Here is a 15,579-nt window from a genome sequence, read left to right as displayed (position 1 = left end):
ACTTTTTTCTCAAGTGCACATGGAACCTTCTCCAGGATAGATCACATCCTGGGCCATAAATCTAGCCTTGGTAAATTCAAAAAAATAGAAATCATTCCAAGCATCTTTTCTGACCACAATGCAGTAAGATTAGATCTCAATTACAGGAGAAAAACTATTAAAAATTCCAACATATGGAGGCTGAACAACACGCTGCTGAATAACCAACAAATCACAGAAGAAATCAAAAAAGAAATCAAAATTTGCATAGAAACAATGAAAATGAAAACACAACAACCCAAAACCTGTGGGACACTATAAAAGCAGTCCTAAGGGGAAAGTTCATAGCAATACAGACATACCTCAAGAAACAAGAAAAAAGTCAAATAAATAACCTAACTCTACACCTAAAGCAACTAGAAAAGGAAGAAATGAAGAACCCCAGGGTTAGTAGAAGGAAAGAAATCTTTAAAAATAGGGCAGAAATAAATGCAAAAGAAACAAAAGAGACCATAGCAAAAATCAACAAAGCCAAAAGCTGGTTCTTTGAAAGGATAAATAAAATTGACCAACCATTAGCCAGACTCATCAAGAACCAGACTCATCAAGAAACAAAGGGAGAAAAACCAAATCAATAAAATTAGAAATGAAAATGGAGAGATCACAACAGACAACACAGAAATACAAAGGATCATAAGAGACTACTATCAGCAATTATATGCCAATAAAATGGACAACGTGGAAGAAATGGACAAATTCTTAGAAAAGTACAACTTTCCAAAACTGGACCAGGAAGAAATAGAAAATCTTAACAGACCCATCACAAGCACGGAAATTGAAACTGTAATCAGAAATCTTCCAGCAAACAAAAGCCCAGGTCCAGACGGCTTCACAGCTGAATTCTACCAAAAATTTAGAGAAGAGCTAACATCTATCCTACTCAAACTCTTCCAGAAAATTGCAGAGGAAGGTAAACTTTCAAACTCATTCTATGAGGCCACCATCACCCTAATACGAAAACCTGACAAAGATGCCACAAAAAAAGAAAACTACAGGCCAATATCACTGATGAACATAGATGCAAAAATCCTTAACAAAATTCTAGCAATCAGAACCCAACAACACATTAAAAAGATCATACACCATGATCAAGTGGGCTTTATCCCAGGGATGCAAGGATTCTTCAATATCCACAAATCAATCAATGTAATACACCAAATTAACAAATTGAAAAATAAAAACCATATGGTTATCTCAATAGATGCAGAGAAAGCCTTTGACAAAATTCAACATCCATTTATGATAAAAACTGTCCAGAAAGCAGGACTAGAAGGAACATACCTCAACATAATAAAAGCTATATATGACAAACCCACAGCAAACATTATCCTCAATGGTGAAAAATTGAAAGCATTTCCCCTAAAGTCAGGAACAAGTCAAGGGTGCCCACTCTCACCACTACTATTCAACACAGTTTTGGAAGTTTTGGCCACAGCAATCAGAGAAGAAAAAGAAATAAAAGGAATCCAAATTGGAAAAGAAGAAGTAAAACTCTCACTGTTTGCAGATGACATGATCCTCTACATAGAAAATCCTAAAGACTCCACCAAAAAATTACTAGAACTAATCAATGAATATAGTAAAGTTGCAGGATATAAAATCAACACACAGAAATCCCTTGCATTCCTATACACTAATAATGAGAAAACAGAAAGAGAAATTAAGGAAACAATTCCATTCACCATTGCAACAAAAAGAATAAAATACTTAGGAATATATCTACCTAAAGAAACTAAAGACCTATATATATAAAACTATAAAACACTGGTGAAAGAAATCAAAAAGGACACTAATAGATGGAGAAATATACCATGGTCACGGGTTGGAAGAATAAATATAGTGAAAATGAGTATACTACCCAAAGCAATTTATAGATTCAATGCAATCCCTATCAAGCTACCAACGGAACTTTTCACAGAGCTAGAACAAATAATTTCACAATTGTATGGAAACACAAAAAACCTCAAATAGCCAAAGCAATCTTGAGAAAGAAGAATGGAACTGGAGGAATCAACCTGCCTGACTTCAGGCTCTATTACAAAGCCACAGTCATCAAGACAGTATGGTACTGGAACAAAGACAGAAATATAGATCAATGGAACAAAATAGAAAGCCCAGAGATAAACCCATCCACCTATGGACATCTTATCTTTGACAAAGGAGGCAAGAATATGCAATGGATTAAAGACAATCTCTTTAACAAGTGGTGCTGGGAAAACTGGTCAACCACTTGTAAAAGAATGAAACTAGAACACTTTCTAACACCATACACAAAAATAAACTCAAAATGGATTAAAGATCTAAACGTAAGGCCAGAAACTATAAAACTCCTAGAGGAGAACATAGGCAAAACACTCTCCGACATACATCACAGCAGGATCCTCTATGACCCACCTCCCAGAATATTGGAAATAAAAGCAAAAATAAACAAATGGGATCTAATTAATCTTAAAAGCTTCTGCACAACAAAGGAAACTATAAGCAAGGTGAAAAGACAGCCTTCAGAATGGGAGAAAATAATAGCAAATGTAGCAACTGACAAACAACTAATCTCAAAAATATACAAGCAACTCCTACAGCTCAATTCCAGAAAAATAAATGACCCAATCAAAAAATGGGCCAAAGAACTAAATAGATATTTCTCCAAAGAAGACATACAGATGGCTAACAAACACATGAAAAGATGCTCAACATCACTCGTTATCAGAGAAATGCAAATCAAAACCACTATGAGGTACCATTTCACGCCAGTCAGAATGGCTACGATCCAAAAGTCTACAAATAATAAATGCTGGAGAGGGTGTGGAGAAAAGGGAACCCTCTTACACTGTTGGTGGGAATGCAAACTAGTACAGCCACTATGGAGAACAGTATGGAGATTCCTTAAAAAACTGGAAATAGAACTGCCTTATGACCCAGCAATCCCACTGCTGGGCATACACACTGAGGAAACCAGAATTGAAAGAGACACATGTAGCCCAATGTTCATCACAGCACTGTTTATAATAGCCAGGATGTGGAAGCAACCTAGATGTCCATCAGCAGATGAATGGATAAGAAAGCAGTGGTACATATACACAATGGAGTATTACTCAGCCATTAAAAAGAATACATTTGAATCAGTTCTAATGAGGTGGATGAAACTGGAGCCTATTATACAGAGTGAAGTAAGCCAGAAAGAAAAACACCAATACAGTATAATAATGCATATATATGGAATTTAGAAAGATGGTAACAATAACCCTGTATGCGAGACAGCAAAAGAGATACTGATGTATAGAACAGTCTTGTGGACTCTGTGGGAGAGGGAGAGGGTGGGATGATTTGGGAGAATGGCATTGGAATATGTATAATATCATACATGAAATGAGTCACCAGTCCAGGTTCGATGCATGATACTGGATGCTTGGGGCTGGTGCACTGGGACGACTCAGAGGGATGGTATGGGGAGGGAGGAGGGAGGAGGGTTCAGGATGGGGAACACGTGTATACCTGTGGCGGATTCATGTTGATACATGGCAAAACCAATACAATATTGTAAAGTTAAAAAATAAAATTTTAAAAAAAATAGAATACTGGAGTGGGTAGCCTATCCCTTCTCCAGCAGATCTTCCCAACCCAGGAATCGAACCAGGGTCTCCTGCATTGCAGGCGGATTCTTTACCAACTGAGCTATCATGGAAGCCTAGCTCATGGGCACTTAGCAAACGTGAGATGACAGAATGGGGGCTTAGCACAGTACCCAGAACCCAGCAAGCATGCAACAAACAATGGCTTTTCCTGGTTTAAAAAAAAACAAAAACCTGAGGCAACCGCACAATCTGAGAGGTGCACGGAGAGCTGGACCACAGCCTGCTGTTGTTTCCTTGACAACGTCCTTATCTCATTTTTCCAGAAACTCTCATCACTGGAGTCGTCCAGTGGGATCCTGTGGTCATTGACTCCTCTGGCCCACATCATCACTTCTCAGAAGGTGAGGAGGAGACAGAAATGAACTGATGTTAACAAGGACCAGCAGCAAGCCAACAGCGACACCAGAGTCGAGAGTCAGGATTTCAGGCCACCAGTTCTCTGCTCCGTCCCCACGGTCAGCCACACTGTCCTGAACAGGAACACCAAGAGCCTTCCCTCAGACCCCCTTCTCATCTGATCACCACGGCCAGACAAGCTAGAAGCACGAAGAAAGACTACTCGAGGTCAAACTGTGTCTGATGGGAAGCCATTAAAAATTTATCTGCAGTAAGTGCTAGTGTAGCCATGACTGAATTAAATGGAGATCTGATCAATTACTGCAGCTGATCTGACCCCTTAATATTGAAAATATAACCAATGGCATATCATTTAAATTTTATTGGACACCATAAACTCTTGGGTTGGTGATTATTGATTTGTTAATAATTTATAACTGTATTTCCCTTTTATCAATTAAAATTTTTTGGAATTCTTTATGGTAAATACTATTAACATACACACACACACACACACACATAATTGTTGTTGTTCAGTGGCCCAGTCGTGTCTGACTCTTTGTGACTCAGTGTCTGACTGCAGCACCCCAGGCCTCCCTGTCCCTCACCAGGAGGAATATATATATATGATTGGGTGTGTGTGTGCGTGCGCATGTGTGTGTATGTGTGCTCGGTTGCTCAGTTGTGTCCGACTCTTTGGGACCCCATGGACTACCAGGCTCCTCTGTCCATGGGATTTTCCAGGCAAGAATACTGGAGTGGGCAGCCATTTCCTCCTCCAAAGGGTCTTCCAGACCCAGGGCTGCGTCTCCTGAGTTGGCAGGTGAATTCTTTACCAGTAGTGCCACCTGCATAGACCCTCATAAGCAGAAATAATCTGTAGCATCCCAGGCTAAAAACAATGACTAGGCCTTCCCCCGTGGCTCAGCGGTAAAGAACGTATGGATGTGAGAGCTCGAGGGCTGAGCACCGAAGAATTGATGCTTTTGAACTGTGGTGTTGGAGAAGACTCTTGAGAGTCCCTTGGACTGCAAGGAGATCTAAGCAGTCCATCCTAAAGGAGATCAGTCCTGAATGTTCATTGGAGGGACTGATGCTTAAGCTGAAGTTCCAATACTTTGGCCACCTGATGTGAAGAACTGACTCATTGGAAAAGACCCTGATGCTGGGAACGATTGATGGTGGAAGGAGAAGGGGACGACAGAGGAGGAGATGGTTGGATGGCATCACTGACACGATGGACATGAGTTTGAGCAAGCTCTGGGAGTGGTGATGGACGGGGGGCCTGGCGTGCTACAACCCATGGGATCGCAAAGAGTCAGACATGACTGAGCAACTGAACTGAACTGACTGAACTGAACAAATGCAGGAGACACAGGTTCGATCCCTGATCCAGGAAGATCCCACGTGCCTCAAAGCAACTAAACCTGTGAACCACAACCACTACATATGCTCTGGAGCCCGGAAGCCGAAACTACTGAAGCCCACGCACCCTTGAGCCCATGCTCCGCAACGAGAGAGACCCACGCTCTGCAACTGCTCTCCACTAGAGAAAAGCCTCAGAAGCACAGCCAAAAATAATTTTTTTAATGGATAAAACCTGAGAAATCAATCTTCAAAGAATGAACAGCTGCTTACTTTTGAGACATAATACAGGGTAGAAGGAATTCATATTTTAACATTAAAAAAAAATCCTTCCATGATACCAATAGCAAACTACAGGACTTTTCCTCTTTTTAATTAACGAGATTTATTTCCCTCCAACCAAGTGAAATTGATGTAATTGCCAATCAGAACCCCACACAATTATTTTGCCATTTAAGAATCCTGACAGTTAGTTTTAAAAGAAACACATGAAATATATTTCAACTAAGTAAAGAATTATTTAACAGATAAATATTCTTAATGAGGCTCTCTTGTGGTTTTAAATAAGCGACACGCTCAATTAACCTCACAAGCTTGTTTGGCACAACGGTGCTTTTTACAAATGAGATACAATGGAGGGATCATAAACAATGAAATCACAAAACTCTGGGTGCAGCCATCAGAGACGAGCTCGTGATTCATACTAGTTACCTTGGAGAATGAACTGGTTATCACTTCCATAAAATCTGCTTATGTTTTCAAGATTCCTGGGGGGTCATTTCTTCTTCTGGGCTTGCTCACTGACCACACTGCAGACAGTGACACAGCGGAAAGAGGTCCACTCACACACGTGTTCCACCGCGCTGAACACCTACCTCTCAGGTTTACAGAACATTTACTGGAGTTACACTTTAAGAGCTGGATTTTTTTTTTCTGTTTTTTAACAGCTTTACTGAAATATAATTCCCATGCTATAGAATTCACCCACTTAACGCATATATTAATAATTCAACAGCTTTTAGTGTATTCACAGTTGTGGATCAATTTTGGACACTTTGTGTGCGTTTAGTCACTCAGTCATGTCCAGCTCTTTGCAACCCCACGGACTGGAGCCTGTCAGGCTCCTCCGTCCATGGGATTCTCCAGGCAAGAATACTGAAGTGGGCTGCCATCTCTAGGGAATCTTCCCAACCCAGGTATCGTACCCGAGTCTCTTGTGTCTCCTGCATTGGCGGGCAGATTCTTTACCACTAAGCCACCTGGGAAGCTCCCTTGGAGGGTTTACTCACCCCAGAAAGAAACCCCGTTCCTACTGGTAGTTACATTTCCTCCCAACCTTCCCTACCCCTGCCCACAATCCTCTCCTAAGCAATCACTGATCTATTTGATAGAAGAGCTAGATTGGGTGGATGGAGTTATAGTAGACAATCTTATTTTCTCTTTAAAAAAAAAATTTATTGGAGTATAGTTGATTTATTCATACAACATCCAGTTAGTTTCAAGTATACAACAAAGTGAATCAGTTATACATATATCCACCCTTTTTTAGATTCTTTTCTCACACAGGCCATTGCAGACTTGCCTTGTGGCTCAGCTGGTAAAGAATCCGCCTGCAATGTGGGAGATCTGAGTTCGATCCCTGAGTTGGGAAGATCCCCTGGAGAAGGGAAAGGCTACCCACTCCAGTATTCTGGCCTGGAGAATTCCACGGACTGTACAGTCCATGGGATCGTAGAGTCTGACACACTGAGCGATTTTCACTTCGCATAGGTCGTTGCAGAGCACTGAGCAGAGCTCCCTATGCTGTGCTTCCTAATTATCTGCACTGGTCCTTCTGTGCTGGTTATCTGCATTATACACAGTGGTGCGTACATGTCTTGTCAGTCCCAACCTCCCAACTTACCCCTCCCCCTTACCCCCTAGTAACCGGAATTCTGTTTTCTACATCAGTCACTCGAGCTCTGTGTTGTCAATAGGTTCATTTGTACCACTGCTTCAGATTCCACATGTAAAGGATGTCATAGAGTATTTGTCTCTGCTTTACCTCACTGAGTATGACAGTCTCTAGGTCCATCCATATTGCCGCAAATAGCAATACTTCATTCTTTTTTATGGCTGAGTAATATTTCATTGTACATGGACCACATCTCCTTTATCCATGCACAAGCTATATTTTATATTGTTAAAAAATCTTAAAATACCAATGGGAAACATCCCACACCTCCAAAACCCAGCTTTCATCTAAGGTTACCCAAACACACAATGCTTCTCACACCCAGCCTGGAAAATGGGATGGAGTCTTCACTTGAAAAGAACCTTCATTCAATATTTACTGGGTACCCACCATGTGCCAGACATAGCGAGGGTCCTGGTGGCACAAACATCAGTCCCGTTTTCAGGAACCTCAGTCCAGTGAGGGACAGCAGGCACAACTGGTGTCTGGGTAACTCGAGACTGACTAGGTGGGGAAGGTCTGAGAAGACTTCCCACACAGGTGATGCTGCAGCTGAGGGCAAGGGTACTCAGAAATAAGCCGCTTCTGGGTGGACCCCTTCAGGATGCTGTGCACCAACCTGCTGCTGAAACCACGCCGTTAACACCAAAGAGTAACTGTCAAATCCAGGCACGATCAACTGAAGCATGTCTATGGTGCACATACAGCCAACACTGAGCATCCTCACGGTGTCAGAGAGAGACAGCTCCTAACACTGAGCATCCTCAGGGTGTCAGAGAGAGACAGCTCCCAGAACCAGGGGAGGAACAGCCGCTGTGAAGGAACAGGATAGCTTTATCACATGGATGATGAGAATGATTCAGCTATATCAGCATTGTGATTAAAAGAAAGTACCCTGTGATGTTTAGATTCTACAACTATATACCTTTTCTAAAAAAAATGACTTTTTAAAAAATACTTGGCTGCGTTGGATCTCACTTGCTGCACGCTGGCTTCCTTCTAATTGTGGCATGTGGCTCAGCAGTTGCACCAAGCAGGCTTATTAGCTGGTCTGAGGCATGTGGAGTTTTAGTTCTCTGACCAGGAATCGAATCCGTGTTTCCTGCATTGCAAGCTGGATTCTTAACCACTGGACCACCAGGGAAGTCCTGTAATATCTTTTTAAAAAGTACCTTCTTATTGAAAGTCCTTAAGGCCATTTAGTTCATGATCCTAAAATTTTATTTTCCCCTACTCAAACAATTTTATTACAATTTTAAATTTTTAATACAATTTTATTACAATTATGATGCAAAATGCAGAGACATCACTTTGCCCGCAAAGGTCCATACAGTCAAAGCTATGGTTTTTCCAGTAGTCATGTGTGGATGTGAGAGGTGGACCATAAAGAAGGTTCAGTGCCAAAGAACTGATGCTTTCAAATTGTGATGCTGGAGAAGACTCTTGAGAGTATCTTGGACAGCAAGGAGATCAAATTAGTCAATCCTAAAGGAAATCAACTCTGAATATTGACTGGAAGGACTGAAGCTGAAGCTTCAATACTTTGGTCACCTGATGTGAAGAACTGACTCATTGGAAAAGACCCTGATGCTGGGAGAGGCTGAAGCAAAAGGAGACGGGGGCAGAGGATAGATGGTTAGATAGCATCACTGACTCAATGGACATGAATTTCAGCAAACCTCAGGAGACAGTGGAGGACAGAGGAGCCTGGTGTGCTGCAGTCCATGGGGTTGAAAACAGACACGACTCAGCTACGGAACAACAATATGATGTCTCAAGACACAATAATTGCTTTATAACAGAATAACAAAGGCTAAAATTTACTGAACACTTATCATGGTCCCATTATTGCTCTCTTTTATCTTATTTGCCTTATACAATCCAGTCAATGCACACGACAAAACATACATTCACAAAGCCTTATGAACGAAAATGAAAATAATTTAACATCTAAGCATCCTCGATCAGCAGCTCCCTAGCACACATTACATACCAAGGGATTTGGATTAGAGGGGGAATGCTCACACATCAGTTACCAAATTTTAAGTAAAGCATCCCAATAATATGCTTATCATCGTAAAGTTGAGATTATGTCTACATCTGTCAAATAGGGTACCATGATTTCTTATGCTATCTAAAAGCTTAATAGTTGTTTTTAAAAAAAGAACTATTGACATTTTAGAATATGTTCTGTGAAAGTGTAAGTTCATTGAAATTTTTTTAATAGAAAACTGTTCATTGAGAGCTACAAGGCATTTTCATCATAGAAGGCTGATTTTACCCATTAACCAGTAATACCTAACTCACGATATTATGATCTTGTACTAATTCAATCTGAAAACTACCACCATAACTCTAAGCATTTACCCTCCTTATAGAATGACCAATGCACATTGCAGGTGGCTCATCTGGTAAAGAATCCACCTGCAATGCAGGAGACCTGAGTGATCCCTGGGTTGGGAACATCCCCTGGAGGAGGGAATGGCTACCCACTCCAGTATTCTGACCCGGAGAATTCCATGGACTGTATATAGTCCATGGGGTCACAAAGATTTGGACACGACTGAGCGACTTTCACTTTCACTTTGACATATGGCATCTGGCAGGTTGATTGAAGAAACAAAAAATGATAACTCCAATCTACTTGGCGCCTGGCCAAGTCAAGGCAAGGTGGGAATGGAAGGAGGGAGGAGACATGGTGTGTTCACGGTGAGAAGCGCAGAGACCGGGAGGCTGGGGAGGCAAAGGGCCCACATGTGAAGACGCCAACTGATATGGAGATGGGACAGCAGAGGGGCCCCTGGGTCCAGTGGTTTCTGAGCAGAAGCAGAAGTGGTGTCAGGGCAGGTGATCCTGCCAGTATGCTGTTTGGTACACGGTGGGAGGGCTGCTGAAGGAGGCACACCCACCTGGACTTGTGACAAAGTGGTGGCTGGAAGATTCAAACAGCAGCCCTGGGACTCTGAGCAGAGCCAACCCCAGAGAAAGTGGAGAAACTGTCTGGACAAAGGAAGAACCAGGTGGCCTGAGACCCTCCGCTGAAGGGCCTGGGTCACTGACCATCGGGAACAAGTGGCAGGGGCCACCTACAGCCCAGGAAACCCAGATTTTACCATACTGAGCACAAAGATTCCTTTATTATCCCCAGTGTCATCTTAACCTTAAATAATAAAACCAAATGTTTCTTTACAAATTCAGATCTTTAGAGAAAAAACAAAACATACTTCGTGACCTAGAAGAAACGCCATAAAATAGCAGCTTAAACAGGAACATAAGTATTATATGAAGAATGGGCTAAAACTAAATCCCTTAATTTAGCAAATTACCTTTTAAGCCAGCAATCTACTCAGCAGATGTCAGAGTAGTTGCTCCAGTCTTAAAGCCATGAATTCTGAATTCCTGGGACGGGATGGTGGAAACCACCAGGATCACCCAAGCCCCAACACTCGCACAAGTTCATCCAGCACCATCCACACCACTTTGAATGACGGAGTGGTCCCTGCATCACAGGCATCCCACACCGTTTCAGGAAACTTCCTCCCCAAACTTCTGTTATCATCAAAGCCTCCGCGGATGTGAAACAAATTTCGATACTCTTTGAAAAAACCACAGGCACCAAGGCGAAAACCCAAAGACCACCACAGCACCACAGTAAATCTTTATAAAGAGTTTAAGTGCTTTTATTACAATAGTGCAAGGTAGTATTTCATCCAACGCTCACCAACAGCACACTGGCATCTTCTATAAAAGTTCCAGAAAGTTCACACAGGAAAAGGAAAAGATACATTGTCTGTTATGATTCTCATACAATACTGCTTAGTGGTTAAACTTCATGTCGCTCAATCAAGTGTAGTCGTTATCTAGCAAACACGTGGCAAAAACGTTTTGCTCTGCTTTATTTTGCTCGCCTACAAACACGTCAGAACATGCCTCATGATTAGAAACGCTTTATGACGACACTCCATGACACCGACATCTACGCGTGCTCGCGGTCAAGCCAGTTGTACCAAAGAACCATAAAATACAAAATGATAGGAAATATAAACATCAATTTTGTATTTCAAGTTTATAACATTTTATTTACAAAAATAGTCTGGGAGGAAGAGGCTTTACAGTCCCATACTCTGTCCTGGGCAGGGGGGGTGGGGGGGAGCTATTGTCACATTCTAGGGTTTTCCCTACCTATGACTCAAGAGTCGCAGCTGAACTCCAGAACCCAACTGTGGACTAGAAGCTTGGGTGGAGAGGAGGGCGAGGGGGCGGGCCGAGGGGCTGGTCGGGGGTGGGGCAGAGCTGTGTGAGGGGCGGGGCGGAGGCGAGGGCAGAGTGGAGCGGAGCAATGGGTGGGGGGAGCTAGGGGCGGAGTGAGGGGCGGGGAGCAAGGGCGGGACGGGGGCGAGAATGGGGCGGGGCGAGGGGCAGAGCTCTGTGAGGGGCGGGGGTGGGGGCAGGGTGAGGGGGCAGGGAGCACGGGCAGGGGTAGGGGGCGCAGGGGCAAGGATGGGGCAGGGTGAGGGGCGAGGGCGGGGTGAAGTGAGGGGCAGGGTGGAGAGATGGGCGGGGGCAGGGCGAGGTGAGAGGCGGGGTGAGGGGCGGGGCGAGAGCATAGAGCCGGGTGGGGGCATAGAGGAGCGGGGCAGGGAGATTGGCAAGGTGAGGGGTGGGGCGGGGGTTGGAAATGGGGCGGGGTGAGGGGCGGGGCGAGAGCATAGAGCTGGGTGGGGGCATAGAGGAGCGGGGCAGGGAGATTGGCAAGGTGAGAGGTGGGGCGGGGGTTGGAAATGGGGCGGGGTGAGGGGTGGGGCGAATCAGGTGGGCAGGGTGAGGGCGGTGAGATGGATGGGGTGAGGGCGGAGACATGGGTGGGGTGGGGATGAGTGGGCGGAGTGGGGTGGGGCAAGGCGAGGTAGGGTGAGGGTTAGGAATGGGGCAGGGCGAGTGAGGGGCGGGGCTGGGCGGGCGAGGGCAAGGGCGAGGGCAAGAGCGAGGGCAAGGGCGAGGGGCGGGACGGGCGCGCAGATGGCTTTGCGAGCTGTCCGGCGGGCGGCGCCGCATGCAATGGGACACCACGCTCGCGCTCTATGTACAGGGCCCGTCATCTCCGGGTCTGAAGGACACTTGCGCTCCGACACCACTGCGGGGGCGGTGCCCAAGCCGCCACTAAGACATGACCCCGAAGACAGGGTTGTGACGGCAGATGCTCGGGCCGCACTCCTCGTAGTCCTTCTTGGTGTGACAGACCTGCAAGAACTCCGGCTGCGAGAGGAGCACGCACACGCGCCGGCAAGGGAACAGCATCAGACAGACGACCAAGCAGAGCAGACAATCCCCCATCCGAACCGCCACCCTCGCCCCCACCTCGGCCGCGGACTGTGTGAGCCTGAACTGCCAAACGGGAGTTTTACTTCGTTTTTTAAAAAAGTTGCCCGCGTGCTCAGGCGCTCAATCGCATCTGCCTCTTGGCAACCCCATGGACTGTCGTCCGCCAGGCTCCTTTGTCCATGGGATTTTTCAGGCAAGAAAACTTATTTAGCTTCTATTTAGGAGCAACTATGTGCTTGCTCGCCCTAAGTTAGCAATTCGTTAGCTAGTCACAAATTTGAGGAGAAAAAGCAGTAATTACTCAGAAAATTTCTAGAATTAATGATTAATGCGACATTGTAGGTTATTTTCAGATTCACTTATCTACAATATCTGTAACCCCTAATTTGCAAGGGTATTTATGAATTAGTGGTACTAATTTGCACCACTAATGGTCATTAAAGTATTTTTTCTATCTCAATTAAATGTGGGGCTGTTTAGAGCCACACACAATTAGAGCACACACCATTTCATCTCCGGTAAGAGAGAATTAATTCAAACTCAACAGAGAACAGAGATGAAAAGAGCACAATCCAGGAAAGGACTCACAGTTGAGGCCAGCATGGAGCCTCCGAACCACACGGCGTAGCGCTGCATGTGGTGCGTTATCACCTGGACCTCCACGGGCTTGGGCTGCAAGGGAAGTGGTGTGAGCTGACTGTCCTGTGCACAGGGCACCCTGACGCCTTCCCACCTGGGACCCTCCTCCCACCCCGCTGGCCCCACCTTCAGGCTCAACACCTCCACCCTGAAAGGAAGGTGCTCAGCCCTCCCACTGCCAAGTCCACGGCCCCAGCCCCAATCCCAGCCCAGGTGGTGCAGAGAACAAAGTATACAACACAAGGGCAGGTTACCTCAATTTAAAGGCATTTTTAAGAAATAAACACTCCATGCAACTAACCCAGCTTATTTTTTTGAACTAAGCAAATTAGATGTTTTCACACCTAGAGATAATTCTAAGAAACACTTAAGAAAGATAGGGCTAAATGGTGTCCGACTCTTACAACCCCATGGACTGTTGCCCGCCAAGCTCCTCTGTCCATGGGATTCCCCAGGCAAGAATACTGGAGTGGGTTGCCATTTCCTTCTCTAGGACATCTTCCCAACCCAGGGATTGAACCAGGTCTCCAACATTGCACACAGATTCTTTACTAACTGAGCTACATGAGAAACCCAAAGTCACTTAGTCATGTCCGACTCTTTGCGACCCCATGAACTATAGAATTCTCTAGGTATTCTCTAGGCCAGAACACTGGAGTGGATAGCCTTTCCCTTCTCCAGGGGATCTTCCCAACCCAGGAATGAAACCAGGGTCTCTGCATTGCAGGTGGACTCTTTACCAACTGAGCTATCAGGGAAACCATGGGGCAGTAACACTTAGGTGTCCCAAAAATACTCCAAGAAATGATACCACCTTGGGGTGATCCCAGGAGGTGAGGACACGCGGGTTTGCTCCCATGGGCCCCACACCAAACCCAACACTGTAAATCCACCAGCTGGTTAAGGGTTATGATCTTGAGGAACACAGTGGAGTGCCATGCTCATTCCAGTGATGAGAGCTTAATCAGAACGTTCCAAAGGACATTAGAGTTCCTCACTGAAAAGTGATCCACTTCCTTGGGGTACTGGTCATCACAGGACATGCCTGATCTCTGACAAGAGGGAAGAAACTGCTGGCAGGCGTAGAGGGCGGGGGGAGGAGGGGGAGTGCTGGGGAAGAGTTGCGTTGGTGCATTGGGAGGTCCGCACCTGTCCTGACTGCACAGCTGGAGGGAGTCCGGGCAACAGACCTCTGACTGTGACTTCACAGTGTGGCTAAGAAAGTGGCTCCAACTCGTGTTTACCCCTCATGGCCCAGACCAGCGCAGCGTCCAGCCCCGCCTGGCTGCCCAGAGGCCTCACCTTTATCCTGCCACCGCTGAGCTCCTCGCTGAGCTTCAGCCTGGCGTCCACCACCCTCTTTAAGTCTCTCTGCAGACGACGTCCGAAATCCCTGAACATTGTCGAGCCTCCCGAAAGAACGACATTCTAAAAGACACAAAACAGAGGTTTCCTCGCATGAAATCACCTGCCCACAACACACTCCCCACTCACCCTTCAGTCATCTGAGTAATACACTTCAGGCTTTATGAGAAGCTAATCACTGAGGCAACGTCAGTGCTATCAAGGAAGAAGTATAAATCGGGGCTTCCCTGGTGGTCCAGTGGTTAAGAATCCACCTTGCAATGCAAGGGACACCGGTTCAATCCCTGGTAGGGGAAGGAAGAGCCCTCGTGCCTTGGGGCAACTAAGTCCGTGCCGCAACTAGTGAGTCAGTGGGCCAGGACCAAAGATCCCACGGGCTTGCAACGAAGACCCCACGTGTTGCAACTAAGACCCAACACAGCCAAACAAATGCATAAATATATTTTTATAAAGTACAAACTGAGCTTTTCTCCTGCGTCACAAATTGTCTCTTGGTGCTTTTCCTCCACCATAACCAAGTAAAATCATGCTGCCTGTTCTACTTCTCAAGGGGGCAACTTCTACCACACCCCTCCCCACACAGGCCTCCGTCTTCTCTTGACAAATCACAAATCTGCATCTTTCTAACAACATCCTGCCCCAACATCAATGTCACCGATAATCACTGCCGCACCCTGTCATCTGTGGCAAAATCACTCAGAAACAACAGGAGGGGGCTTGGTTCCCGCCAAGAGTCAGGGGGCCACCCACCAACGCTGCACCCAGCGTTGCCTGCTGCCCCTGCCAGGTGCCCCCTCAACACGGCTAGGAGCTGAGAACACCAGAACCAAGTCTAGGACGGGTCAGACAGCAACCTTAATAGAGTAAAACAAGGGTCTTCTGAGCCTCATCTTTTTTTTTTTTTTTTAATTGGAAGATAATTGCTCT

The 15,579-nt window shown here is 45.3% G+C and overlaps 1 protein-coding gene across 18 annotated transcripts in view; it reads right to left on the bottom strand.

Annotated features, from left to right (window-relative positions):
• The window catches only part of ACTR3B (actin related protein 3B), a 102,298-nt gene that overhangs the window by 18,177 nt on the left and 68,542 nt on the right, over positions 1–15,579 (bottom strand). For 10 of the 18 annotated variants that reach the window (XM_070368977.1, XM_070368958.1, XM_070368959.1 and 7 more), the window contains 3 exons: positions 14,590–14,715; positions 13,237–13,320; positions 11,973–12,582 (listed from right to left, as the gene is read on the bottom strand). The exons of 2 other annotated variants lie outside the window; for them this stretch is intronic. In XM_070368977.1, coding sequence (XP_070225078.1) covers positions 12,487–12,582; positions 13,237–13,320; positions 14,590–14,715 — 306 coding nt within the window. In that variant the 3' untranslated portion in view covers positions 11,973–12,486. Of the gene's footprint in view, positions 1–7,971; positions 8,140–11,972; positions 12,583–13,236; positions 13,321–14,589; positions 14,716–15,579 lie in introns of those variants that run through there. 6 more of the 18 variants (XR_011463923.1, XR_011463924.1, XM_070368961.1 and 3 more) reach the window with 3 other exon arrangements.

The sequence above is a fragment of the Bos mutus genome, chromosome 4, assembly GCF_027580195.1.
Source record: "Bos mutus isolate GX-2022 chromosome 4, NWIPB_WYAK_1.1, whole genome shotgun sequence".
Lineage (NCBI taxonomy): Eukaryota > Metazoa > Chordata > Mammalia > Artiodactyla > Bovidae > Bos > Bos mutus.
This window is presented reverse-complemented; position numbering and strand designations above follow the sequence as displayed.